Source organism: Indicator indicator, chromosome 18 (genome assembly GCF_027791375.1).
Source record: "Indicator indicator isolate 239-I01 chromosome 18, UM_Iind_1.1, whole genome shotgun sequence".
NCBI lineage: Eukaryota > Metazoa > Chordata > Aves > Piciformes > Indicatoridae > Indicator > Indicator indicator.
Genome location: NC_072027.1, coordinates 8,300,266 through 8,327,352, shown reverse-complemented (window position 1 = coordinate 8,327,352; position 27,087 = coordinate 8,300,266). Strand labels below are relative to the sequence as shown.

Genomic DNA, 27,087 nt, shown 5'->3' with positions numbered 1-27,087 from the left:
CTTTGGTTTTTATGAATGGCTGTAGTCTCAAGCAGCTCATTTGGGGCCATTCTAATTGAACATCTTTCCCGTGGAGATGTGTGGATGACGCTGGGACCTGCAGCTGCCATTACACAGTACATCAGACAGGTGTGCCAGACACTTAGACCTTTGTCAGACGTGGCTGATCCTTGTTAGAGATGCTGTGTCATGGCTATCAATCTGGACCATTCATACCTGGTACAGATGACCTGCTCTTGCTCTCATTTAGGCTGGGAATGTTTTACAGTAGGGCAGCCTTGGCTGTGTATTGCTAGACTTAAAGCTTTACAGTGTTCAAGGTGGCATTGAAAAGGTTGGAGGAGGGGAGCAGTGCTGCAGAGGATCAAAACACCTTTTGTCCTAGGTTTCCTTGCCCTGTTTTGATGACATGTTCTGTTCCGTTGTCCTTTCCATTGCCCCTTCCTGTATCTCCAGAATGGCCTTTTACATCACAGTTGCTCTGGAGACCAGTTACTGATGATGAGGACTGGGCTGAGGTCCAGAGAGAGATTGTGCTGGGGCATCTGGAGTCCCTGCTGAATAGGGCTGGCAATGGAAACCATCAGCTTTTTCTGAGCAGCAGCTGCTTAATTTAAAAACCACAAGAGGGGCTGTGGGGTAGGGGAAAATCATCTGTGACTCCTTTTAGTGAGCAGATTGCTTACTAGGGCACTTGAGTGGCTTTCAGTAAATTGAAATGTGTCCCGGGCACCAGGAAGACCCTGTGGGCTTGAAAGAGACTTTAGGGAGGAAACAGTGTTGATGTTGGAGGTAAGGATATACTGTGGAGGGACTATTCCATGTGGAGAGGTGTTTCCCTCACAGTACAAAAGGCATCAGTTTACATGCTTCAAAAAATTCCATACAAATAAGATTTCTGTATTGCTTGTGGATCAGTGTTAAGCACAGTAGGTTTTGCCTGTTACACTCTACTGCATAAAATCAAGGCATCTTTCCACAAAGAGAAGCCATTCATGGCCTCGTGGTTGAGGTTACAGAGCAAGAGGGAAAGTTTCACTTCTGAAAAATTATGAGTTCCTGTAAGAAGCCAAACTAAAAGAAGGTTTTATCTTTATGAGGTCAGTCTAAGGAGTGAGAGGGGAAAGAAGGCAAGAAACCAAGCCAAAGTTCTTCTGAAGCCTTCAAAATCCAAATAAATGAATAATTAATTTTTTCCTGATATGAGATTACTTGGCTGCCCTCTGGGTGTGAAAAAAATTAAACTGGAAATAATAGTGGGGAGCAGGGAATGGTTGCAGGGAGAGTTATTTCAGCCATTGGGACCTGCTACTGACAGGTATAGACTCAGTCCCATGGCATTTTTAAAACAAAGACAGCATATATCTACAAGACGTGCTGCAGGTCAGCCAGAAATCTCTGGGTGGGATTCTGCAGCTTACTTTGCTAGGAATTACCCTGGGGATCGTGCTGGTCCCTTCTGGTCTTAAAAGTAATTTTCAGATTTTAAGACATTCCAGAGGTCCACAGTCACATATCTGACACTTGCTTTTTTTGTCATCTTGCTTGCAACCTTGCCTGCTCCTACAGATCCACTCATGTTTTATTATTAGACTTCAGTAAGCATCCCCAGCCACTGTCCTCTTGCCACATTCTGGTCAAAGCTCCCATGTGTGCCTCACATTCGGTGATCTCTTACTGCTGCAATTATTACACTTCCATATTTCTTTTCCTTTCTCCTTTAATGGTTGGGCCTGAGTCAAGCTGTAGCCTCATGGAGCCAAATGCAGACCATTCCCAGTGTGAAACTCCATTAAATATAAATAAGTTCCTGATGCCTAACTTCCTTCAGCGCTGCGACAGAGCAACGCGCTGTACGTATTAGAACTGTGATGAGAAAGAAACACTGTGGTGCAGCTTCGGTGCTGACCTAAAGACCAACCCTGGTGCTACCTCTTTTTTTGTCACAGCGAAACAAGAGAGCTGTGTGCGTGCTGGGAGGCAGGCTCCAAGCAAATGCCAGGTGTGTGTGACTCATCAGCACTCAGCAATACAGAGCTGTGCAGATGAATATATATATTTTTTTTTAAATTTTTTTTCCTATTTCCCACCCCCTTGCACTGCTACACTAAAATCAGATTTTCCTACCATATGATGCAAAATCTTAGTGCTGGATGGTTTTCTGATGTTTGTGGTGTAACATCCCCTGTCAGCTGAGCTGCTGTGGGCTGAAATAAGCCAACTCCATTGCGGTCATCCTCCCTGCGTCACACTCGGAGGGATAGCAAGGAGTGGGGCAAAGGGCGCAGGAGCTGGACTTGTCCCCTAAAAATACTAACTCTGCCTGGGGCTGGTGCTCTGGTTTTTGAAGCCTTTATCTGCTGGGATGCCAACTGCCCTGCAGAAGCCAAGTTTACTGCAGCTCTTCATTTCATCCAGCTCACTGAGCGCCCATACCCGGGTTATAAATACACATGTAAATGAGTGCTTTATCCTTGCTGCCTTCGCTCACCGTTAATGAACTGTTTGTTCTGGTGCCACTGCTAACTCCCTGCCGAGCTGAACACTGCTGCTGCTATGTTACTTGTTTGTTAACTTTGCCCACGGGGTGTAGGGCTGTGTGGGAGAAGAGACATGGCATGGTAGGTCTAGTGTAGCACTGATTCCTTCTGTGTCGTTTGTGCTGCATTTCCCCAAAACCCTGCTATTTTGGCTTATGGATTTGGGGTTCATCTCTCTCTCCCAGCTTCTAGCCCACAGCAACATCCTAGGCAGTCCCTTGTCAGGAGATAAGCTCTGCATCATGTCTCCTCTCACTGACCTGATGTCTCTTATTTTCAGAACCACCTAATCTACTGTAAAAGGCCACATTAAAAGAGCGCAACAGTTATGAAGTCAAAAACGTGGGAGTTAGGAAATGCCAGGTCCTACGTAATTACAACTTGGCTGTTACATGTTATTAGGTTACATTATTGTGCATCATACTTTCCATGTGAACCCTGCCTTGTTCACTGTGTGGGGTGGGATGGCACCCTGTGAGCAGCATTTTGTCCCATCCTACAGTATTTGACTTGTTACTAGCAGGTGGTTTGTATGAACCCAGATCTGAGTATAAGTTCTATGTTTCCACAAGGACTCCAAGATAGTTATTGTCATGGTACTGATCCCTTTAAATATGTTTTCCTGTGTGGTTTCCTTGGGGATCAAGTTTGACATTGACCCCATTTCATAGATAAAGGAATTGAAATAGTGTGTTGCAAAGTTCGTAAGTGATGCCCCCTGATTTTCAGTGCTCTGAGCCAAATTGGTGTGGTCATTGGTTTGACATACCAGAATACTCTTGGGGTTTTCTAGCACTTGAAAACTGAAGTTGGCTGTTATGCTAATCAGGAGATTAAATTTTCTTCCCAACTCTGTTCTTGAAAATGATCACATGTTTTTACTGGTGTTGAAGTTATTCAGCCTGAGGCATCTTGCATGGGAAACTTAGGCCCACAAAGAGTTAAGTTGGCAATATTTTTGTAATGCATGCCCTGTAATGGAAAGTGTTAGACAGACTTAGCTGTAGGTGTCACTGGTAGCTAGGTTTCTCTGTTAGTCACTGTCCTTCATATGCTATTTAAGTTGTCTTCTGCCTGTTTTCAAATGCTGTATGTTGTGAAATAGGGAAAAGACTACAAGCCTGTGGTATTTATAATAGAAAATACTAGTAGGAAGATATGAGCAACACAGAGCTTCTAGAAAGCTTTGTTAGGTGGAGTTCAGCCCAGAAAGGAGCAGCACTTGTACTGCAGGCTCCTAGGAGCTGGGATTTATGATTAACTCGGGCTGTGATGAGTTCAGGATAGCACTAAATTGTTCCACTGTAGAGAACGGTTTTCCTGAATGATTGTCATGTAATTATGTTCCCAGTACTGTTACCCAGTTCTTAGCTGTGCTTCCAGAAAATGCTCTGGCAGTAGGCAGTATTATCCTTCCCCCAGTTTCAAGCTGCATAGAAGGTTCCCTTATCACTGACAAAACTGTCTCCTCTCTCTGTACGTTTCAGATATGTGCCATCATTGGAGGAACATTTACTGTAGCTGGGATTCTTGACTCCTGCATTTTCACAGCGTCAGAGGCCTGGAAGAAGATCCAGCTGGGGAAAATGCAGTAGCTGTGATACTCTACCCTAGTCTTCAAGGACAGGAGCAAAGATTGAGAAATCTACCACTACCTGTTTTTGTCTTTATTTTCTATTTGATTGAATCAGTAAGTTTTCCTCTAATCAGGCTGTTCAGTGAAGATGTCTTCAACAAATCAAGGAAATCTCCATGCATTTCAGAGCTCTCAGAGTGAAAAAATCAGTGGAATCAGGGTGTGGATTTCGATTCTCTTCCCCCAGAGAGAGAGGTTGAAATGTCATACATGAAATTCACCATGAAATCCAAGTGAAGATGGCAGTCTGTTCTCTGGGAGGTTCCTATGGCAGTGTACAAACTAGGTAGTAGATTGCAAGGAGTTGAACTGTCTTGTGGGACTTTTTTGGAATTCTGTGGGATTTGCATGATTAGACAATCGATTTTTTTATAAGGCAAAGTATACATTAGGAAGAAATTACACCCTTGGTGCCAAAAAGGTGATGTATCTGTTGGTGAGGAATGGGAAGTGTTAGTCCCCGTAGCAAACTTTAGAGATAGAGAAATAACATCAAGAAATGCTTTGTGCTTTTATTGAAAGCTCTTTTGTTTAGATATGACCTTTCTAATGAAATGAGCATACGAGAAGAGGAAGCCTTCCCTAGCTACCTTTTCCTGGGTAATTTGTGATCCAGGCAGTGGAGGGCCTTTCCTTTTCTCTGGATGTAAAAATGGTATCATTTCTTCCCAGAAACTGAATATCCAGTCTTGTGTTTACAGGTGGCATGAAGTAAAAACCAAACTGAGCAACACAGTTTTATGTGGCCTTTGCTTTGAAAGGGAATAGTTGTCTTTACAGCATTAACTTTTATTCTTTCTTATGTTTTTTTAAACACAGACCACCCAGCAGTCTGGATTCTGCACTTCTGATTTATTATTAATATTATTATTGTTGTTATTTTGAAAAGGGGGTGTATATTCCATGTGTTGAAAAAAATGCTGCAGTCTTCTGGGTGGAGGAGCACAGCTTACTGTCTTGCTTTGTGTGTGTATATCGAATATACCTGTCAACACACAGGGAAGTCTGTCTTTTCAGGACCTAAGATGCCTCCCTTTCCTTTAAAATTCAGCCAGGCATCTTCTTTGAACCCTAGACTGACACTGTTCACCCACAGGTATACCAGTTGCAGGGCAGGCATTCCCACAAGCTGGCCTCTGCTAGTAGTTGCTTAGTTTTATTCCTTAAAATGGTACCAGAGCTTCCATGCCTGTTCATTCAAGCCTTCTCTTCTGGAGCCTCCAGTGATGGAGGTGTGAGAGAAAAACCACTGCCAGGTGGGGCTTGCATGTAGTGGTAGGCATGAGTTCACTTAAATTAGATCCATACCAACCAGGACATTTTCCATAGCCTCCTAAATGTTCCTTGAGTAGTAACAGTCTCTGCATGCTTTGTAAATGTCTGAGCTGAGGATACACAAATGTTGAGTGTTTCAGGATGGATAAAAGTCATGAAAATACAAATCTTTAACTCAATGCTGTAAAATCTAAGATGGCTGTAGGATTTCTCTTGGATTATATCTACTGCCCACTGCCCTTTCCTGGAGACAAAAGTATCCAAACTTTATGATTTAATAATATGAATCTTTGAATATTCAGTGTTAATGCTAAAGTCAGATACATTTCAAAAAATATTCCTCATACATGTCTGTTGAAATTGTCTCATTGCTTTGGAAGTAGAGAAGGTAGCCAGTTTTATCCACACATCAGAAAACACAGAAGCCAACCATCCTTCCCTTACCGTCCTCTGTCCTGTAGTGACTCCGGACAAATTACAGCATTGGAATTCTTCCCTGTTCTTATTATGGTCTGATTGCTGTAACTTTAGGTGTAAACTGGATTGTGTAACTTCCTGTATCTGTTAATGTATGGATAGATTTTATACATTTTTTTTCCATTTACAAAAATCAACTTGAAAATGCGATGCTTGTCTTCATTTCGGTGCGTGCGTCCGTGTGCCCGCAAGTGGTACCCACTGGATGGTGGCAGTACCCGATGGGAGCTGGGATTTTCCATTGCAATTGCTTCTCTTGCTGGCTGGAGGATTTCCTCTAATCCACTGTGACCAGCTGAAGCTTATGGAAAAAATGTCCTACTTTTTCCTCTTGAATTTTTTGCATCTTAGCTCACAGCTTGTGAACCCAGTGGATTAGAAGGATGTGATTTTTAATACCGTCACAGTGCATGCTTCTCCTGAGCTGTGCAAGAGAAGATCTTTGCAGCATGGGTGGATTGTGCTATTAGATTTCTGAAGTCTCTTCCCTCCTACAATTTCTTCTACACAAACGAGCAAAGCCAGTTGGAGATTCCTGTTTGTCTCTGGTGTGTTATTTCTGCCCTTCTCCCCATCCTCTGTCTGAATTCAATGCTGCCTTCTGTGCAGTCCAGACCAGTTCTCTAGACCAGACTAGTGAAATTGTTTGGCTCTTTTTGGAAATAGCAGATGCATACTTCAGTGTGTGTACTTTCTCTGCCAAAATGTCCACTGCAATAACCTAATAAATCACTTTTTTTACTAGATGTGGAAACCAGATTGTACTCAAGTTCTGGCAAAACTCCCCTGAAGAAACAGCCCACACTTCAGTCCTCTAAACCAGGTGTAAGCATTTAAGTACTGCCAAGCCAAGGCTACTGAAAGTTGTGGGGAGCTTGTCATTCATACGTGGCTGGCTTGGGTCATGTAAGGATGCTGCCTCATGTTTACAGAAGAATCTGCTCTTCATCTCTCCAAATGTGAAAGCGAGGTAGTTACTGTCACAGCAGTCCTGCCTTGTGCATACGTGTCTCATTAGATTTCACTTTTATTTTCAAACACTTCCTAGAGACAAAATGAGATTAGTTATGCTTTTAAACACCAATGCAACCAATTTCAAGTCATAGTGGAAGGAAAACGATCACTTGTAGATGTTAATCTGTTTTCCTGACTTTGCTCTTTCAAGGCAGTATTGTGACAGAAGTATTTGTGGTTTTCCAAGAAAGATAGCACTATAGGAAGTATTTAGAACTTGTATATATTCCAGTGTAAGTCCCTCTAAAGCTATGCTCCATCTTACAGCAAGAACTTGTGGCAAAGTATTCTTTGCTAAAATTGTTAACATTTTTAGCTTTGGGGAAGTCCATGTTTAGGTTTATTCTAGGCAGTGTGTGGCCTGCTGAAGGTTTTTTTTTAAGGAAAAAAAAAGAAATGGCGTAAGAAATGATGGAAAGACATGCATTTGTGAATGTTTGACTTGATTTATCAAATACTTGGATTCAGCTGCTGCTCTGTAAGAAGTGAAATCTGCAGTGTGGATGGTAATGTCTGTATTAATTTCTGAATATTTCTCATTTAAAGTTGTTTTTTTTATCTGTGTGGTACACAAACTGTTTGGCCTGAAAATGACTGTGATGGGTCATTAGTCATTTAAAGTTTTAGATGAAATAAGCTCTTTGGAAGAAGGGAAAGAGGGGCAGGAGGGAGGACATAGTCCTGTAGTATGTTATGGCAATGATTAAAGCACAAATTTCTTTCATTTTTACAGCAGAGATTATTAAAGAGTTCTGGCATTTCCCTTTTAATTTGCAACCTTATGTTAATAAAATAGTAGCCTTTTTAGTTCTATAATAAAAAATTAAAGCTCTCCTGTGTTTTAATTGGCTTCTTGTTGCACTACTATTGCAAAATCAATCTAAAAGGACTTTTTTTTTTTGCTTGTTTTTAATTATTGTTTCAGTCAACTAAGCGTTATCACACAATTAAATCACTGTAAGCCAGGTCACTGTGTAGAAAGTTAACACGAGGCTCTTTTGTAATCAGCACTGAGTCATGTCTGGACATTCAGTGCTTGGTTTTGACCAGTACCAAGTGTCCTAACCTCCCTTTTTTAAATGAGAGGTGAGTGGACCGTGCTTGGAACTTGCTGGGTTTGGCTTTAGTCACTGTGCCACTTGGTATATAAAATAACTCCTTTTTTGTCCCACTTGCCTTTGATTGCCCTTTGGCCTTACTTCACTAAGTGTTTTGAAATAAGTGTCTTAGGCAATTGCTAAAGATTGAATAGAAAAGGGTTACAACACAATGAATTGGACACTGTTTATCTGCACCTTACTAAGAAACTAACTCCTCTTAAGTTCTGATATTGTTGGCTTATATTAGTGTCTGTAATACAACACCTTCATGATGGAAGAGATCCTGCCTGCTTCCACAGAACCTCACATACAGACTGGAAATCAAATTTCCAGAAAAGGTGCTGAAGGTTCCTTACTGTGTGTAAATTACTAAAGGCACTGGGAATGGTATTTGTCCAAATCTTAGGCTGCTGCAACTGAACACCCCAGAAACTTTTCCAGCCTACCTTTTTGAACCAAATCCCAATCATGTAAAATGATTCCACCATGAACATTCTACCCCTCTATGCTGAACAAGCAACATGTTCTGCCATAAATAATTTTCCTTGAGAATAAATGAACCTGTGTCCAGAAAAGATGTAAGGTCACCGAATCTGCCTGAAAACGAAGCAGTGTGTGCAGGTAAGTTAATAAATGGAGGCGGGGGTGCAGGTGGCAGCACACACAAGCCCAGGAGCAGGGTCTGGGCTGAAGAGTTCGAACTTGTCAGAAGCCCTTTTGGCTGAGGGCCGCGGGCTGGCTCGGGGAGCAGGAAGGTACTTGGCGGGTTTTGTTTTCATCCGCATTCGTGGAGGGGCTGGATTTGGAGAGAAACAGCCGCTAGTGCAAAGGGGATGCTGGAACGGGTACGGAAACAACCCCGGGACCGATGCCCGGGTGCACAAGTGGCCGCCAGCCGCCAGGGGGAGCGCCCTGCTGCGCGCGCAGGATCATGCGAGATGCCGGCGGCCGCTCGGGAAAGCGGAAGCGGAAGTGCGTTGCCCTCCTCTTTCCGGTGACTGTCGCGGCGCCAGCAGTGGGGTAAGGGCTGTGCCGCCCGGCTTGCCCTCATCCGCCTCCATCCTTCGCTGGGTGACCCCGCGCTAGCCCCCGCTAGGCGCGGCGTGGCGGGCCCCCCGTTTCCGATCCAGCGGGGCCTGTTCCGGGAAGCGGGAGGCGAGCGGGAAGGGACTTAACCGGTTTGGGGCCTGCTGGCGCTGATGAGCGGGAAGGAGCTGCTCACTGCTTGCGTCGGGGAGCGGGTTTAGGCTGAGCCTGAGGCGAGTGTGCTCCGAGGGTGCTCCTGGCCTTAGTGGTGCGGGCAGAGGCGGTGGGTGAGCTGGTGAGGGAGTTTGGCTCTGGAGTCTGGCTGCTGGGGTGGTTGGTGGGGCAGCCCTACCCCGGGGCTGCATTCGGCTCTGCCGTTGGGAGATCAGACTGCAGAGAGAGCTGACGCCTCTTTAGCCTGTTCTTTGGTAATGGATTTTTTGGTTAATGTAGATCAGTCAGTGTATGGCCTCTGCAGTGCAGCATGCCCTGACCAGTGCAGCCCAGACCAGTCTGTACAGGAGATGCAAGTGCACAGTACTGGAGAGTTGCAAGAGTTGAGCAAAAGCATCATCGTTATAGTGGACCTGCCTTTGTCAGGATGGATGGTGTCATGACAGACAGCTATGGTGTACCTGATGACATTTAGGGAAGACCAAAGGTATCTTGGGTTTACAGATCTGTCATATCAGGTGTTACCCTGTACTAGAGCCACCAAAGTACTGAGTTCCCTGACTCTACCAATTTAAAATACACCTTTGTCTTGTAAAGGAAAGTGCTAAAGGCTACTCGGTCCAGTCTCCCGACTTCTGAGAACAGAGAGGTTTATATTAGAAAGAATGGCCTGATATGCATGCATGTGGCAGATCTGTCAGTCACATGGTCATTGTCAGAGGCTTAAACCTTGCTTGAAGTCCAGTTTGTAAGGGTATACAAATGGAGCAGGATTAAACTGCTTTTTTATATCCTAGCAAACCTGTGGGTGGATGCTATAGTGGTACGTGAGTGACGAGCATCTCAAGCTACTGTTTTTCTGTATGCAGACAAAATGAAGTTCAATCCGTTTGTGACCTCTGACCGAAGCAAGAACCGCAAGCGACACTTCAATGCACCTTCTCACATTCGGAGGAAAATCATGTCCTCCCCGCTCTCCAAGGAGCTGCGCCAGAAATACAATGTCCGCTCCATGCCCATCCGAAAGGATGATGAAGTCCAGGTAGCTGCGCTGTCTCGTGCTTCAGCTGTGCTGTCACACATTAACTTCTGTCTGTGTGCTAGCACTCGCATACAGACACTGCACCAGGGGAGGGATAGACAAGTTTGGATTGATGCTGGAACCTGGCTGTGAGTCCTGCAAAAATACTTCATGTTAACGCAGGCTTGACCTGTTGAGTGTTGAGATGTAAGGCTCGACAGGTCTCTGGGCATCCTGATCTAGTTGAGGACGCCCCTGCTTACTGCAGAGGGGGTTGGACTTAGTGGCTTTTGGAGGTCCCTTCCAACCCAGACCATTCTGTGATTCTGTATCAGTGGTGAGGAAGGTACAAGGAGCAAAAGTGTGCTCACAGTGTTACAGTGCTTCAGTTCCATGTATTGACTCACATGGAATAAAAGGCTTTTAAGAATAAAGCACAAAGGATTTGGTTGCTTGTAGACAGTTTGCTACCTGTGATGTTTCAGAGATCAGTTTAGAAATTAATCCAAGGTAAATGGCTGGGTTTTATTCAAAATTAAGTGACTGGTAGAAAAACTGATGAAAAGCTTGGTACTTTGCCTTGTAGTTGCAAAGGCACAGAGTTCCTTCATTGCTGAGGGGAAAATACTGTTATGATTCCTTATATTTTTCATTGCTGAAAACGCTCCAGTAATTGATGATTGTGACTCTATACAGAGAGTAGACCTATGCAGTTCTGGTGGGAAAATTGGATGGTTTGGTCTTAGGAATTGTTCAAGGGATGTTTTTGCAACAGGTGTCAGTGTGCTTCTTATGTCGGTGTGTAGGTTGTCCGGGGACACTACAAAGGACAGCAGATTGGCAAGGTGGTCCAGGTGTACAGGAAAAAATACGTCATCTACATCGAACGTGTTCAGCGTGAGAAGGCTAATGGCACAACTGTCCATGTGGGCATCCATCCCAGCAAGGTACAGTGCATGAAGTGAGGTCTGGAATGTGTGAGGAGACCTTGTTAAATGGAGATACTGCTGCTGGCATGAGTAGAACCTTGTTATAGCACATGGAATAATATTTCAGTTCGAATAACGGGTTGAGATACTGCAGCATTGAAGGGTTACGGTGTCATGATAGAAGTGACAGCTGACACCAAGAACTCCTTGATGTTTCTATGGTTTATTTGATGGAGAAGTGGAAAGACACTTCAGAGACTTGCTAAAATACTTCTTTGAAGAGCTTGGTGTTTATAAAACATAGGCCAGATCCTTCAGAACAATCCTTCATCTTTGCTAAGTGTCATTTGCACTGGTTAAGGAGGTGTTAGAAATGTTTAGATAGATGTTCAGAGTCGTGGATTGTTCTTGAGGGCTATTGTGAGCAGAGTTCTGGATCTGGTTTTAGCCTGAAGTGATCTACAGTGTTTAGAGTTCATGAAAACCAGGCAAAGCCCGTTTTGATCATAATAGGAAAACATTTCAAACAGAACAGAACAACTAGCCAAAGTCTGCTTTGAAGCAGATTAAGTGAGTCTCCTTCAGCCCTGCCATGTAGGCACACATACTGAAGTGGTGGTGGAAGAAATCCAGTTATAACAGGTTTTCTGGTCTAAATGGTCAGTGTGTTCAGCAGAGGGAGAGCAGAGTTATTCCAAAACAACATAATGACTTGTGTGCAGTAACAACATTTGTTGGCCAAGGTGACCTTGCAACCGAGCCAACATACATACTGCTGGCATTGAAAACAGCAGTAAAAGACATTGAATTTTGTGCTGTTTCTTTATTTTGGTGAAAGATTTCTCTAATTGGGAATGAGACCTTGATAAAGCTTTTCAGAAAGATTTGTTGATTAATGCAAAAGGACCAGAAGAATATTTCATTTGTTGTGGGCAGTGGAGTGGATGAACAGTTTCTGCCTTTCTGAGATAAAGAAGTAGGAATTAACTATAATTAAGAGGGGCCAAACTGCACAATGGAGCTGAGGGGAGTGTTCAGTCCTGTTGCAGACTGCATGGCTTTGCTAGGATTTGATTGTCGGTTGTATTTTTAAAATACTCCTGTCAGGAATGCCAACCAATTTCTTTCTTTGCCAGTTTGAGGAGGCACAGAGCACTGAGGGGTGCTTATGGGATGGAAATCAGTGCTTCAGCAGTGCTGCTGCTTTGTTAGAAGTATCATCAGACGGGCTGGGCAGCTTGCCTCTTCTATTAGCAGATGTGTCTTTATAGGAGTTGCTGTGGTGCCTGAACTTCTCGCTGTTGCCTGTTGTTCAGCCAGATGTGTTGGCTATTCCAGCCAGGGCAGAAAGGGTGTGATAATGGCCAGAGGCAGCAATGTGGTTTTACAGTGTTCCAAGTTTAGGGTAGTGCTGCTTGGAACATGGAGAAATTAAAATAATGATTCATTACTTGCCTTTGTGGTGATGGGAAGAAGTCTTGGCTGTATATTGTGCTTCAGATGGATTTAGTATCCATCATGTTTGAGCAGCATAAAGGAAATCAGATTTTCTTCAGAGTAACTATTTGATTATGTAGAGGGATAGAAATTTGGCTGCTCTTCAGTTTGTGCAAATGTTGCGGCTGTGCATTGAGAAACTGTTTATGTTTGATCCTGAACATACCAGGGAAAATGAATGCAACTCAGTGTTTTGAAATACAGAAGGCAGCTTGGTACCTCTGTTCTACTCAAACCAAATCAGATTGTGGAAATAAAACATGGGTGGTTTGGCACAGTCTGTCAGTGGTGATCTTCCTGGGCCATGCTGTGTCACTGCAGTTCTGTTGGTTGCTGTGCCTTTATGATGAAAGGACACTAAGCTCTTTATGTTCTCTCTCTAGGTGGTGATCACCAGGCTAAAACTGGACAAAGATCGCAAGAAGATCTTGGAGCGTAAAGCCAAATCTCGCCAGGTTGGCAAGGAGAAGGGCAAATACAAGGAAGAAACAATCGAAAAGATGCAAGAATAGATAATTTCCTGTTTGATACCATTAAAGAACTGCTAAAACTAAACCTATTGTTGTGTCTTCTTTAGAAGGTCTTAATACAGTATGTCTGCTCAGGGTTTAAATATTCATTCTCATGCTTTGATGTTGGCTATGTAAAAAGTATTTCCACTAAATTAAAACATTTATGCTATTTTTACTATTAAGAAAACTAAAGCTTTTTTCCTCATGAAGGAATGTGCCAGCCAAGGTTAGGGGTAGTGCAACCCTGACAACACACATCTAGTGACTGTTGTACTTCTGTCTCTTCCACTGCTCTGTGACACTTAAAAGTTTGTAGTTTAAAATGAACCTGTGAACTCTGCACTGCATGTATTATCAAACATTTGAAATAAGCTATTTCTGGCTATGAATCTCTTCTGTAATCTTGATTTTTTTTTTCAAATGTCTTCTGTATTTGACAGTAGAGGAGAACATTTTAGAAGGTCACCAGGCATGTTGTGGCCAAAGAGCACTGAATTTACAGTGATTTTCTGGGGCCTTGCATGAATGCCAGAGGTTGTGGATGGGCTTTTACCTCACTGCTGCTTGTGAGGCAGAGCTATGTGGTTTGAAAAGGGTGGGAGTGAAGGCAGCCTCAGTGCTGTGAACTTTTCTGTTAGAAGAAATTAGAGTTTTAGTGATTATGCATCAGAGTTGCTGCAGTGCATTGAGGACAGCCCTGCAATCAAATGACTACTGGCTCTATGGATGGCCTCTGATGGCTGATGGAAAGAGATTGGGCTCCTGTCTGAACAGCGCTGCGAAACAGAATGTCAAGAATCGAGGAAAATTGCACTTCCGAGTAATTTCTAGGTATTAATATGTAGGCTGCTTTAGAAGGCGGGCTTTGAGAGCTACTGCTTTGTGTGGGGTCGGAGGTTTTGCCCCCGCAGTTCTGCCAGGGCTGCTGCTGCAGAAGGGGGTTTTTCTTCACCTTGAGTCAATGCACTGCAAAAGGCATTTTCAGCATTTGCTGCTGCACGAGCACGGCCTGCCCTCCTGCGGGGGTCAACCGCGTCTTCAGTTATTTCATGAGCTCCAAACCAGCCCTACCAGCTCTGACCGCGAAAGGAGCAGCACCCTACCCTCGAGCGCCCTGCCCCTCCGCTGAAGCCGGTGCCGCCTCGGCCGAGCCCGTACCGATGAGCACGCCAGGTGCGCCACCACCCGCCGGGCTCGAGTGACGTAGGGAGCGCTGATTGGCGGGTGGGGCGCTGCGGCCGTGAGGCAGGGCAGGGGAGGAGGCTCCGCGCCGGCCGGACCAAGCAGCTTCCCTCCGCCGTCGCCCCCGCCAGCCCGGCCATGGCGTACGGTGGCCTGACGGTGCCCTTCATCGTCATGAGCGTTTTCTGGGGGATGGTCGGCGGCGTCTTGCCGTGGCTCGTACCCAAGGGGCCTAACCGCGGGTGAGTGACGGGGGAGAGGCCGAGGCCGCTCTGAGGCATTAGCGGCGGGAGGTCAGTGTGTGAGGAGGCTCCCGGCGGATCGTGGGCCCGGTTCCCCAAGGCGGCGGTAGCCGTGTTCTTGCAGACCTGCCGGGCAGCAGGGGCCTTGCGGTTCTGGTTGTGTCTCGAGTTCCCTTTTCCCCCGCCGTCGAGGCCTGGCGGCCACCGCAACACTACGAATCCTTATCGCTGTGCTCGCCGCTCCGCCAGGGATGGAGCCGCCGCTTCCTGCCGCAGTCCTGCGGGCTCTGTCGCCGTACTGGTGCAACGCGGAGAGCTGGCGGGCCCAGGCGCCTCTGCCAGCCGAGATCCAGCCGGCGGCAGGAGGCCGGAGTGAACGGCTGTGAAGCTTAAGCGTGGGGCTGGAGCAAGGAACGGCGTCTGCGTATCTTAATAATCCATTATGGGTTTAAGTTTTTCCCTCAAGCCCTGTAAACGTATGCATGCGTAGACAGTTCTATGGCAAGGAACGTTGTTAAGTTAGGTGGTGTTTGAGCCTTAAGTTCCTTTTTCTTTTCTTCCTCGATCTCTTATAACTTATTCCACCATCCTTTAGTTTCACACTGGATGAGACTAAAAAACTTAACGTACTAAATCTCCATTCTGTGTTTAAATATATGCTCGTGGCCTTGTAGCTGTAGTAGCCTTAAGGGCAAAAGTGAGGCATTTAAGCAGAGCTGTTTTTCCTGCGGTGATTGTAACTGCTCAGATAAAAAAAGCAGACAAGATTTTTGTCTTTCTCTTTTCCCTAGGAGATAATGACTACTTAATCTCTCTTCCTCTCTCTGACATCCTCTCTACTCCACAGGTACCAACTGCCTTTTCTCTTAGTTGTCTAACTGAAGTTGGAGGAATTTTCCTCAGGTTCTACTTAGCTCTGATATTTACTGTCTTAATTTCAAACCTGATGAGAGTTTTGTGCATGAAACTTTGCCTGTCCCTCAGAAACATGTTGGAAATGTGTCTTCCAGGCATGTATGTGGGCCACCAACAGATTTTTCAGTAATTTTTCCAACACATGACTGTTTAATCAATATGAATAGAGGATTGCTGATCTCTGATTCTATAGCTCACCTACAGTAACACTGTTAATATCTCATCTTCCTACAAAATGAACAAAACTCTGCCCAAAACCTGTTTCTGAATAGGTTTGTTGTTTTTTTTTAACAAAAAAAGCCCATGCAAACTTTTAACTGACTGTGTAGGTTAAAACTCCCAAGCAATGATTCTGGGACTCCTTGGAAAGGGCTTCCTGAATTTTAATTCAGGCTACCTTAGCTTTGTGTCATTCATTTAAAAGTTAACAAGTTGAATGTCTGTTGATAGATGAAAAACACTCAAGGTTATCCATGTCACAGAAGGTTTGAAGTTACTGACCTAGCATGAGTTTTTCTTACTTAGTTTGGAGGGAAAATGTATAGAGCAAAATACCTTTTTTTTGTAATTAAAAAAAAAAAGAAAAACAAAAAGAAAAACCCCACCCTTCTACTTTGCTACTAAGTTCCATGAGCTACACAGATCATTCCCTGTTAGAAAATCTTATTTCCTTCCATTTCAAAATCATGTGTGTGTATGGCTGCAGTTTTACCATTTCCAGTTTCAAGAGCTGCTTGGTTCTTGCTTCTTTTCAGCTTAACTATGGTTTCTGTCACAATTTTCTTTCAGCAAGGAAGGACGATCTTGTCCTACAGATAAAAAACAAATCTCAAACACATTTGAAATTATTCCATTTGCAAAGCTCTTATTCATGATACAAAATTAAAATATGTATTTTGATGCTGAAATTTGCTGTCAGTAGAATTTTGGAATGGAGAAAATGTTTGCTGGGGGTATTAGAACATCCAGCTTTGGTTGTTTACTGACTTGCTGGTAGTACTGACTATGAAATGGAGCAAAGACAATGACTGCATAAGATTTTGCTGCTCTGTAGTTTGTATAATCTGCTTTCCTCAGAGCTGTGTTAGTTCTTCTGCACAATTTTAGCTGTGCCTCTGCAACTTAGCTGGAAGAAGTTAGAACATTCATGTTGAGTCACCTTCCATATGATCAAAGTTGATCTTGTTTGCTGTTTTTTTTTTTTTCCTATCTTGTGGTCAGTCATAACATGACACCTAATCAGCTGTTTCTCTCTTTCGCAGTGTTATCAACACAATGCTGGTCACATGTGCTGTTTGCTGCTACCTGTTGTAAGTATAAATAATGTCTTGCCTCTTAAGGCACAGTTCTCATGTAATTAAAAGTTCCTTTTTTATATCTTCAAGACTTTTTTTATCTCTTCAAAGCTTTTCAAGGGTGTCATAGAGATTTAGACATACTGTATTCTTTGCCAGCTCTTAGAATTCTTCATTCTAAAGATCTTCAACTGCTGGGAAAAAAAAAACCAAAACATTTTCCTGTTGGTGGATACTGCGCTAAGAAAACATGAATTCCTCTTCTGACATGCAACTTCCTCAAATAGTGCTGTGTGCTAACCTCATGCTACTCCATTCCATTTCACTGCCTTGTTTGCTCCCACATATAATGGCAGTTTGTCAGTTCTAGAATTCTTCAGATCCACAGTAGAGCAATGACTTTTGCCTTTTCCATTTTCATACCCTTACTTGTATTCCTAAGGTGATACTTAAACCTACTAATGACTTTTGCTTTAATTAGTTTTGTGGAATATATACAAATGACATAACTTTTGTGACAGACTTGTGATGCTTTGATAAATTAAGACTGTTTCTTTATAAATGCACAGTATGTTTTGAGGCTGCCTTTGTAAGGATTAGTAGAAATTACAGAGTGACTTGTGGAGGAGCTCTTCATACCATGTTTGATTGTTGGTAGGTTTTTTTTTGGTCTGGAGAAGCCAGCTGTAGTTGGAGTCTGCAAGAGGAAGTATGGCTGTTATTTTCTCCATCTCTTTTTTTTTTTTTTTCCCTTGTTAATTTTATTTTTTTAAAGAAAGACTGTAGAGACTGGTCTTGTCAAAGAAAGTGCTGTGCAGAAGTAACTTTGAAAGGTGTTTGGGAAGAATCCACTATGGAGAGTAAATTGGTGAAAGTCTGGTTAAATCTTTAGGGTTAAGTTGAAATAAAATTATTATTCAGAGTTCCACTTGAGCCTGAGTATTGTTTACACTTGCTGAAGCAATTAGGTATCATTTATGCTTCTCTAAGGAGCTTAACGTGGATATTTAGAGAAATGCATCTCCAATTTCAAAACTCCTTCTTAAGAACCAGCAGCCAGAAGAGCCAGGTTATCAGTGTTGGCATGTTCCAGGAAGAGCTTCTTTGGTTCCATGTTGGTTTGGCCTGTGGCACAGGCTTTATGCAGGTTTGATCTGGTTTAATCATGTGATAGTCAGGTTTGATACAGGTGAGGCCTTGTTTGCTTTTCATTATTACAAGTATTTGAAGTCTTAAATCATTCATCTGGATAATTGTAGAAGTACAGCAGAGCTGATTCTGTGTTTTGCATCTATGATAGTTTTTAAAATTTAAAATTTTTGCAGATCATATGTAGAAACTTTAGAAGAGCTTTGTAATGCAAGCAACTTGAATTTGGGATTGGAATGTGGGGGTTTCAGTGCTATGAAGACCTCTTTGCATACACATATAAAGTGTGTAGCGTTCCAATCTCCTTGTAGGTCCCAAACGTTAGGCAAGGCGAGAGCAACTGGATACTCGTTTTCACTAGGTTACAGCTGAGGGGAATGATGGTTTGGGTTTGTTTAAAGTTCGCAGTTAAGTTCTTCCTACTCTGTATTTTAACAGAAATGGTGTTTTATTCTTATAAAATCCTTAATGTTTAGGGTTTATTTTCTTTGTTTGAAGAAGGAGAATTTCCTTGAAGCTGAGGCCATGTGACATGTGCAGAGTCACCTGGGCTGTGATGCAGAATGTATTTGTTGTAGAATTTCTTAACTCTAACTGCTGTGAACTCTTCACACATTCAGTGGTATTTCACTTTAAGATTAGTGACTTCTAAATTTTTTTCTCCTACCAAAACAGATCTATTGTAAATCTAGTGTCATTAATATGATATATAATCTGTTCTAGCATGTCCAGTGAGGGAGTTTTCATAATCTTATGGGCTCTAACTTGTTTTCTGCATTACGTTTGGTTTTCTCCAATTACACTTTGAAAAAAGAAGCAGCAAAATCTTATTGTGTTTTAAACCTCCAGTTACTACCCATCCACATAAATTACAGACACGGTGTTTGCTTGCCAGAATACAACAAAAAGCAGATTATTCTCTTCATGTCACAAGATGGAACTTGCCTTATCACAGAGTCCTTTTTTTTTTTTTTTTCCCCATGAGTTCTGCATAGAATCATAGAACAGCCCTGGCTTGGAAGGACCTTGAAGGGTCGTCTGGTCCAAGCTTTCTTTCCTCTGTTTTATTCAAACATATGTAAACTTGTTCTTGCCATACCAGTTTCTTTTTGGGGGAAGACATTGGAAAAAAATCAGATGTTAATATTAGTGACTAAAGGAGGAGACTCATTTTTCCATACCAGTCTTCTGGATGCCCAGAAGAATGTTTTTTGAGGGTTCTTCATTGGATATTCTAGGGTTTAACTATCCCAGGTATGGTCTCCTGTATTGGTGTATCCTTAGTAGGTGGTTGGTGCTGTAATCTAGTTCTTTGAGAGTTTTAAACAACTCTAAATAGACCTATTATCAGTTCTTGCTGAGTTACCTTTCCAGTTGAAAGTAGGGAGAAAACCAATTTCCTCTCTTCATTAAACAGCACTTGATTGATATTAACTTTAGTTAACTGACGTAAACCAAAGCCCATCACATTTCAACTTAAAGTTGTTTCTTCTGTAGTTGTATTTAATAACGATCATTTTTAATAACCATATTGATCACATGATGTTAATTTGGTTGTTCTACGGAGAATTTTTGCATAGGTAAGTGCATAATTTGTGTACAGAAATGATACCCAGTAGCCTTTTGAAGAATACACAAGCTTTGGGAACTTGGCAAGTATGAGGAGAGGCTGCTGCAGAAATTAGAGTTTACACCACATCGTGTGGTACTGTCCATCTAAACCTGTTTTGCTGTTTACGAAGCAGCTCCTGAAAGAGCACCATGATACTCTACTTGAAAAGTGGTGTATTATTTGCTACTGATTCTAAAGGATTAAAATACAGTTGCTTAAAGTGACATTTAAACAGAGATAGCAGGACCTCAATTGGTAACACGCAGCCGAGACAGATGGCAGTTATGGTAGAAAGACCTTTTAAAAAAATCTTTCTGGTAGAACATAAGGGACTAATTTCCTTGTCTGAGCTGGGTAATTAACGCTAACTGTTGTAACTGGTATCTGGTAGAATTTAAGGACCTGTGGGTGGCTTGAATGCTGTACCTGATTTTAGCAACTAGAACATTACACACTGGATACAGAGGCTTGCTTTGTTTTACTTTGAATGCTGCATTTTGCTTTGTGCTGTCATGATAGATCGTTGTATAGAGCAGTGTTGCTTAAGCAAAATGTGGGAAAAGCTTCTTCATGACTTATCTTGAATGCAAGGGAATTGTAGAGTTCAGTGCCTAACTACTGCTCTAAGTTATTAGGCCCTAGCAGAGAAAGGAGGAGGAATATGCTATTGACCTATAATGCCACTATGGCTCAGGGCTTGGGTATCCAGCATGGTGCCAGCAAATAGCTTTTGAGAACTGTACGGTGCTGCCTAGAGCACGGTTATGCAGCTGGGACACATCAGTATTTTGAATGTGCTTCCAGCACATTTAATTCACAGCCATGCTGGGTCTGAACTCAGGAAACAGAGAAGTGAGATGTTTGTGCATAGAGTTCCTTCCTTCAGTACAGTGAGAATGAGAATAATGTCCTTTAACAGGCTTCTAGTGTTCCTACCCTCCTCCTACTTCTGTTAGTTCAGGATGCTAAAGGCAGATGGTGCAGTGCTCTGGCACTCCTTCTGTCTTTTGTATCTGAAAATTAACCCTTGCAAAATAAGTTCTGTGGTATTTTTAAGAGCTAATTTGCGTCTTCCTTAAGTAAATTTAACATAGTGATTAACATGATTTCAGAATACTTTCTTGTCACTGGTTTGAATAGCAAAGTAGAAACATGTCAACCTAAAGGTTATTGGCTCTTCCTGGTGGTGTGTTGCTGGTGTTTTAATTGCTTTGTAGAGCCTGCTGCAAGACTGCTGTAGGCTCAGCACATGGTTTTAACGAGAGTCCTACTTCGTGCAAAACTGAAAGAGGCACTGAAAATAATTATTTGCAGATTTTAAGAGGATTCATGTATTTTCTCTAAGTCTGGCCCACATCTTTCGCCCTTGGCTGTTCTAGCCATTTTACAGCAGACCTGCACATCATTCGCTGGTCAGAGCATCAAGGTTTGTGTGGAATTTTCCATGACTGCCTAAGCACTCTGATACATTTGTGGCAGCTCCCATTACAAAGCTGCTCTGCTTTTTCTCCTCCTTACAAAGCATTCTAGAAATAGCAGACAGATGAGCCAGTGAGTTCACTAAATGTGTTTATATAGTTAGTATTTAACACAGATTTAAATCCATGGAAGCATCCATCGTTTTTTCTAAATCTTGTAATATTTACAAAGCAGATATATCTTTTAACAGTGGAATATTTATTTCTGTTTAGCTTTCCTGGATGTTTTCCACACACTACATTCCTCTTGTTCTCTGTTCTGGCTATGGCTTCTGCGATGTTACTTTGTGAACTGCTCTGATGACAAGGGTGCTGCTGCTAATGATCTAGGATTTGTTGTCATGTTGGTTTTGTTGTGAGCTCTTTAATGTTTTGTTGTTTTGTTTGGGTTTTTTGGGTTTTTTTTGGTCTGTGTGTTCCTGTACTATTATACCCTTTTGCTTCAGGTCCCTGTTGGCCTCTCCAAGGTTTAAATTCACTTTTGTTTGGTCTCTGATGAAAATTATACCATGTCCAAGAGTAGATTGCCATGAACTGAAAATAGGAGCAGATGAGAGACTGTTTCTCAGAGGGTTGTGGTTTTGGTTTTTTTTTTTTCTTAAAGGATGCTTCAAAGGCACTGAGAAGTCATGTTTTTATCTTCCGAGTCCTCAAATACCTGAGTTTCCTATGTCTCAAAACACTTTCCTGTCAAAGCAAAAATATGAGGAAAAACACTGTGAGGTGTTTTTGTGTTACTGTAAATTGAACAGGATGATTTATTGTTTCAGTTGCAGAATGATAACCGGTACCAGATCTTCATTACTGATACCTGGTTTTGTGTATGAGCTTGAGTAAAATTTTGGGTTGATACTAACCCTTGCTGGGAATTGTCTTTTCTTCTCCAATAGTACTTGTGCTTTGGATAAGCCTTGCCATTATCATGATCTTTTTAATTTGGCTGATGTTCTCTCTTGGTTTGTGGGGGGGTTGTCTTGCAGTTGGCTGATCGCGATTCTAGCTCAACTCAACCCTCTCTTTGGGCCACAGTTAAGCAATGAAACAATCTGGTATCTTAAATATGACTGGCCTTAAGGATCTCTGTCCTCTGCTGCAATTCATTGACTAGGTGAGTATGATCTGATTTATTCATCTTTGGTATGGTAAAGCTTCAGGAGAAACTGAGCAGTAGTTTAAGCAGTGTCTTCAGAATTGCTGGCTGTTTTGCAGGAGAAATCTATCTTTCTATAGGCTGTAATGAAACATGCTTTGGATATTAATCTTGACTGGATACCATGAAAAGCTTGGACTGAGTACTTGTACAATTATTTTCTCTGCTATCATGGCATGCATGCTGTGCTCAGTAAGCAGGGGTTTGCAAGAACAACAGTACATTTCTTATTCCTACAGTAAAAAGGTAATTGGGTTGGGCTGGCTTTTAATAGCTAGCATAAGTAGATTTCCTAAGCTTTAACAATTGTTAAACTTCAAGCCCACTACGATTTCATCCAAGACCTGCCTGATTTCCAAGGCAATGTACAGTTACCCTCATTCATTTGTGAAATCAGTGAGACCTGCCATTAGAATGGTTCTTGTCTGCTGTCAATGCATAGCACTAACACTGAGCTTTTCCAGATGAATGTTTTTATTTTCTTTAATGATAGCCTGTGTGCATCTTTAATCATAGATGAGCCTGGTGGTTGCTATCTGGGTAGTGCTATTGGAACACTGTTGTTGCAGTGCTTGGCCGTGTTTCCTGACACAACCAGCAAAAATACAAAGTTGTACTAAAACTGCCACGATGAATTCAGGCTCCTCTAGAATGGCAGCATTTTGAATTGAAGGTTCAGACAAAGAATAGCTGTGGAAGGAATAGCCCTGATTTTAGTTGTTATGCTAACTAAAGAATTAGACATGCTTAGTTCTTTACCTGGGGTGGGGTTTTTTGTTCTTTTAGGTTTAACTGTCTACCTCCTTGCTGTTACTGCCTTAACTTCTATTTACAGAAGTCCAGTAGCTGCAGACAGATGACAGATGATGTTGCAGCTCAGTTAAATGCTGTCTGTAAAGCATCCTGAATGTTTACCCTGAAGCAAAGCTCCATTGCTTCAAAGTAGGCTTCATCTGAACTGTGGTGTAGTCTGACTGTGCCATGTATATGTCTGCATCTTCTCTTTTAAGCAGCAAGCAGAAGCTAAAGGTAGTCTTGGCCCTGCTTCGAGTGGAGGCCTGTAATTAGCTTTGTCAGCCAAGATGAATTTCCTATGTGCATTTTCACTGCCGATGTGTTAATACATAATTAGTTGGCCAAAACAGACCTGTGTGTTGTGGTAATGGGCACACAGAACTCTGAATCCCATAGAATTTCAGTTGCCTGGGATCTGAAATTGAAACGTAGTTTTCTGGACAACTGGATACTTTGAATGTAAAACTTTGGCTTCCTTCTGATTAATAAATGTTCTGTGTGCTGCAACCATCAAGGACAAACCAGAGATGAGATACAACTCTTGGACTCTGAGTGCCTGCTACAAGAATCAGGGTTTTCCTTCTCCCTTTCAGTGAAGCATTTTTCAGAGAACTGGAGGTAACCTTGTGGCAAGGAATGGAGGGTAGCATTGAATTGTAGGATGGCCAGAAAGTTTATGAGGAGCTGTTATTTTAAAACTTACTAATGGAGAATTTGAGATGTGTATACCTCATGCTGTTGTATTGTATGAAGCAGTTTGGTTTAACCTTTGATATATATCTGATTTCATTGGCTTAATTTTGGAATAAAATCAAGGTTCTTGTCTTTGTGAAAAAACTTCAAGTAAAAGCACAGAATAATCTTCAGATATCATAGTTAAATTCTTTCTTGATAGAAATGTGCTGTTACAGGGCAGACTGTTCTCCACAATTTTGTGTGACTTGCTCGTATAGTGTTGAGTGAGCTGAATGGCAAGGAGGTGGCTGCTTTGATCAGGTTGCAGTGTCCTGGCTTTTGCTGTTGTGTGCCTCTGCACTCAGAGCCTCCTGTGGTGTTTCTCACTAGACAGGAGCTATGAATTAGATTCCCTTTGTAAGAGCTGGGATATGTCTCTGACATTGCTTGGAATCCTATAAATACAGCTACTATTTCTTGCTTGACCAGTTATTTTTGGCTTTTAAGATGGACTTTTCCAGCACACCTTAAAAAGTAGTACACTTTTTTTCTGCCTCCAGGTTCTCTTCTCTTTCAGTTGAGGTTTGGGTGGGTTATTATGGACAATGCAAGGAGTTAAAACAAAGACAACTAAATGCTAACTCCCAGAGTAGAAAGATCTTGTTTGAAACTGAGGATAGTCTAAGCAAACCCATTTTAGCTTGACCAGTGGAGCAGGCTGAAAATGCATGCAGAAGGCTACTGTAATCTGGTGAGGAGCTTCTACAGATGCTGACTTGACTGATCCAGGCCAAATTACAGAAGTTTTGTCTTTCTGTGTGGTATCCCTCCAGTTCAAACGTATCAGATGACATGCCTATAAAATCAGTTTAAGGGCTTGGATGGCTATATGTAAGAATATGCAAACTTCTGCAGCTGTGGTAAAGACAAGCTGTAGCCTCTTATAAAAGCAATGTGATCTTGCATAGCCTTTTCTCCATAACTTGGTCAATTTAGGGTCTATGTTCTCAGACCAGGAACTTCATGCAACAAATGCAAGAAGGGCTGTCATGCAGATACCTGGATGCTGTTACAGCATTAAAAACTTTCTAGTAAAATAGTTGTTCTGCCAGCTTATAATATAGTGAAAACTACTTTCAGGAACCTCAGACATAAAACTGCTAAGCAAGCAAGGAAGTATATACTGTTCTGAAGCTTCATGTAGATGAACTTCTTGACTATTTCTCAGTGCATTTGTGGAATGAAAATAGTTACAGCTAACAACCAGGTCTGTAATTAGTAAATTGTCTCCACAGAAACTAATAATTAAATTGCCTTTTGCTTTGCAGGTAAAGAAGAGATTTCTTCCAGATGAAAAACTCTACTGACCCAAAGATGCTCTTAACATAGTTGTTTGGAAACCAAGCCTGCATTAATGCCTTAACCTTTCTATTGTGCTTTAAACTGGCTTGTTGAAAGCCCTATATTTTTTCCTACTATACCATTTAACAGTGTGCCTAATGAAATTTATACTTTGTTGTTACTGTACGTTTTTGTCTGTAAATTTCAGATATGATGAAAACTTCTGGGTTTTTTTATGGGTTGTATGTTTTCATTTTACTCTGTAGGAACACTGTGTATATCTTACTGGTCATGGTTTGACTGTTGCTGTGCTGTTCACCCCTCTGTTTGATGACCCTTTAAAAAAGTGTGTGCAATTAAAGCGTGAAGAGAAACAGTGGTGCCACTTGTTAATGGCATTTACTTTTTAAAATGAGTGGTGTTCCTGGGAAATTTGGTCTTTGGTTTGTCGTACCGGGAAATAAAATTGATCCTCTGCTTTATACAAAGTGCTCTCGTGCCATGTTTAACTGTTATGATGTGCTTCTCTGTGGTTTTAATCTCAGTAGCTGGACAGAGTTGAGCTGAAGAAACTTAAATGATGTGGATAAATTGTAATAAAGTCATATTCATGTGATGAGAGGAACATGCTGCTTCCTGTGTCAAGACCTTGGGTAGTTCTAAAATTGGGCTAAGTTTGCAATATAAAATTTCTAAAAGGTTTGCAGGAAAAAGTGAACACTTAGCTCAAGAGCCTTTACTCCATGAACTTGTCATCATCACATACTGGGGGAGACTCTGATAACTTGAATAATATGAATGAAACTTAAATAGTACTTTTGGTAGTAGATGGATTTACTCCCTGGCCTTTCTGGAAAGATACATTTAGTAACAGGCAGTTTGAATTGAACAAAACCCATAATGATTGTTTCATGGTGACTTGACACTTGATTGTGGAATTATAGACCGGATAAAGCACATGAGTGTGGGACAGAGGTGAAAGATTGCTGAGGCTCCTCAATGTCAGCTGTGTCCCTGGGGTTGGGAATTGATCTTGTAAGGAGTTGTTTTAAAGGATATAAATACTGCCATGTGCACAGGAGTAATAAATCACAATTATTCATTACTGTGTTTTGTTGTTACTTCAAGGACATAACATTTCTTTTCCTTTTTCCTTTTGGATAGTAGTGTTAACTTTTCAGGGGGATAGTACTCATTACTCGTCAGGAAATTCCAAGATCCTGACAAAATGCTGAAACTTGCAGCAGTCAAAAACTGGACAGCATGAACTGCAAAAGAGAAGAGCGTGTCCCCTACTGCAAGCTAACACAGCATATCTTCGGACTGGAATAGTAGATTATTGACTGCTGAGAGATGTGTTTTAACATGTGAGAAGCTGTACTCTGTAATGCTCTATAGTCTGGGGCAAACAACTCTAAGGAAGTTGGAAACAAAATGATCTTATAAAAGCTTAGGTTGTTTGTTCTGTGGTGGTGGTTGTTTTTTCAGAGTGCATGCGGAGGATAAGATGTGTTGACATCATATGGGGAGGAGAAATACTTCAAGATACTGACAAATTTGAATACATAACAGTTTTTTTTAAATAGATTAATCTGCCTGTTGTATTTACCTGAAAGTGAAACATCAAAAAAGAAAACATCCAGTGACCAGCACTGGTATTAGTTTGTTGATGTTGTCCCTTAAATGACGTTTCTATTTTATGCTCTAAGCTGTCACTCATTGTAGAAGATAAAGAGAAGTAAAAAAGAGCTTATATGGTGTGTTCCACTGGTGGTGAATTTGATGTAAAGAATTATTCAAAGCCTGGACAAACAAGCTGTAGCTCAGTGTTTATTTAGGACATTTCTCTTTATCCAAATGGTTAATATGGTCTCTGAAATGGAGACAAGGTAGTAATATGATTGAAGAAGTTAAGAAAAATGTTTTATTTCTGTTCTGCTATCTGCATTGTGATTATGGAATGGTCTGTTCCATGTGTTGCCCAGAATTAACACTGCTTTGGGTAACTTCTTTTTTTGCATGTCTGTGGGAAATTGGAGCAGACAGGCAGCC

General features: G+C 41.9%; 3 protein-coding genes across 4 annotated transcripts in view; all 3 read left to right on the top strand.

Annotated features, from left to right (window-relative positions):
- Nucleotides 1-4,654, top strand: part of ERGIC1 (endoplasmic reticulum-golgi intermediate compartment 1) — a 55,743-nt gene extending 51,089 nt beyond the window's left edge. The window contains exon 10 of the mRNA XM_054389103.1: nucleotides 4,028-4,654. Coding sequence (XP_054245078.1) covers nucleotides 4,028-4,135 — 108 coding nt within the window. The 3' untranslated portion in view covers nucleotides 4,136-4,654. The remainder of the gene's footprint in view (nucleotides 1-4,027) is intronic.
- Nucleotides 4,655-9,024: 4,370 nt separating this feature from the next.
- Nucleotides 9,025-13,235, top strand: RPL26L1 (ribosomal protein L26 like 1). 2 transcript variants are annotated; one of them, XM_054389072.1, is made up of 4 exons: nucleotides 9,025-9,062; nucleotides 10,112-10,284; nucleotides 11,070-11,210; nucleotides 13,073-13,235. In XM_054389072.1, the coding sequence occupies exons 2-4, from the start codon at nucleotides 10,117-10,119 to the stop codon at nucleotides 13,199-13,201; spliced, it is 438 nt and encodes a 145-aa protein (XP_054245047.1). In that variant the 5' UTR covers nucleotides 9,025-9,062; nucleotides 10,112-10,116; the 3' UTR covers nucleotides 13,202-13,235. The 2 variants fall into 2 exon arrangements, with proteins under 2 accessions (XP_054245047.1, XP_054245048.1); XM_054389073.1 differs by lacking the exon at nucleotides 9,025-9,062 and adding an exon at nucleotides 9,181-9,301.
- Nucleotides 13,236-14,489: 1,254 nt separating this feature from the next.
- On the top strand, nucleotides 14,490-26,111 carry ATP6V0E1 (ATPase H+ transporting V0 subunit e1). Its single transcript, XM_054389135.1, has 4 exons — nucleotides 14,490-14,625; nucleotides 16,803-16,850; nucleotides 22,055-22,182; nucleotides 25,023-26,111. The coding sequence occupies exons 1-3, from the start codon at nucleotides 14,522-14,524 to the stop codon at nucleotides 22,146-22,148; spliced, it is 246 nt and encodes an 81-aa protein (XP_054245110.1). The 5' UTR covers nucleotides 14,490-14,521; the 3' UTR covers nucleotides 22,149-22,182; nucleotides 25,023-26,111.
- The last annotated feature ends 976 nt before the right edge of the window (nucleotides 26,112-27,087 follow it).

Bases quoted from the DNA above. Each gene is read 5' to 3' on its own strand.
- ATP6V0E1 (XM_054389135.1), top strand. From the start codon at position 14,522: ATGGCGTACGGTGGCCTGACGGTGCCCTTCATCGTCATGAGCGTTTTC. The intron at 14,626-16,802 runs GTGAGTGACGGG...TCTCTTTCGCAG, and splicing joins CCCAAGGGGCCTAACCGCGG to TGTTATCAACACAATGCTGG. The intron at 16,851-22,054 runs GTAAGTATAAAT...GTTGTCTTGCAG, and splicing joins GCTGTTTGCTGCTACCTGTT to TTGGCTGATCGCGATTCTAG.
- RPL26L1 (XM_054389072.1), top strand. From the start codon at position 10,117: ATGAAGTTCAATCCGTTTGTGACCTCTGACCGAAGCAAGAACCGCAAG. The intron at 10,285-11,069 runs GTAGCTGCGCTG...GTCGGTGTGTAG, and splicing joins GAAAGGATGATGAAGTCCAG to GTTGTCCGGGGACACTACAA. The intron at 11,211-13,072 runs GTACAGTGCATG...TTCTCTCTCTAG, and splicing joins TGGGCATCCATCCCAGCAAG to GTGGTGATCACCAGGCTAAA.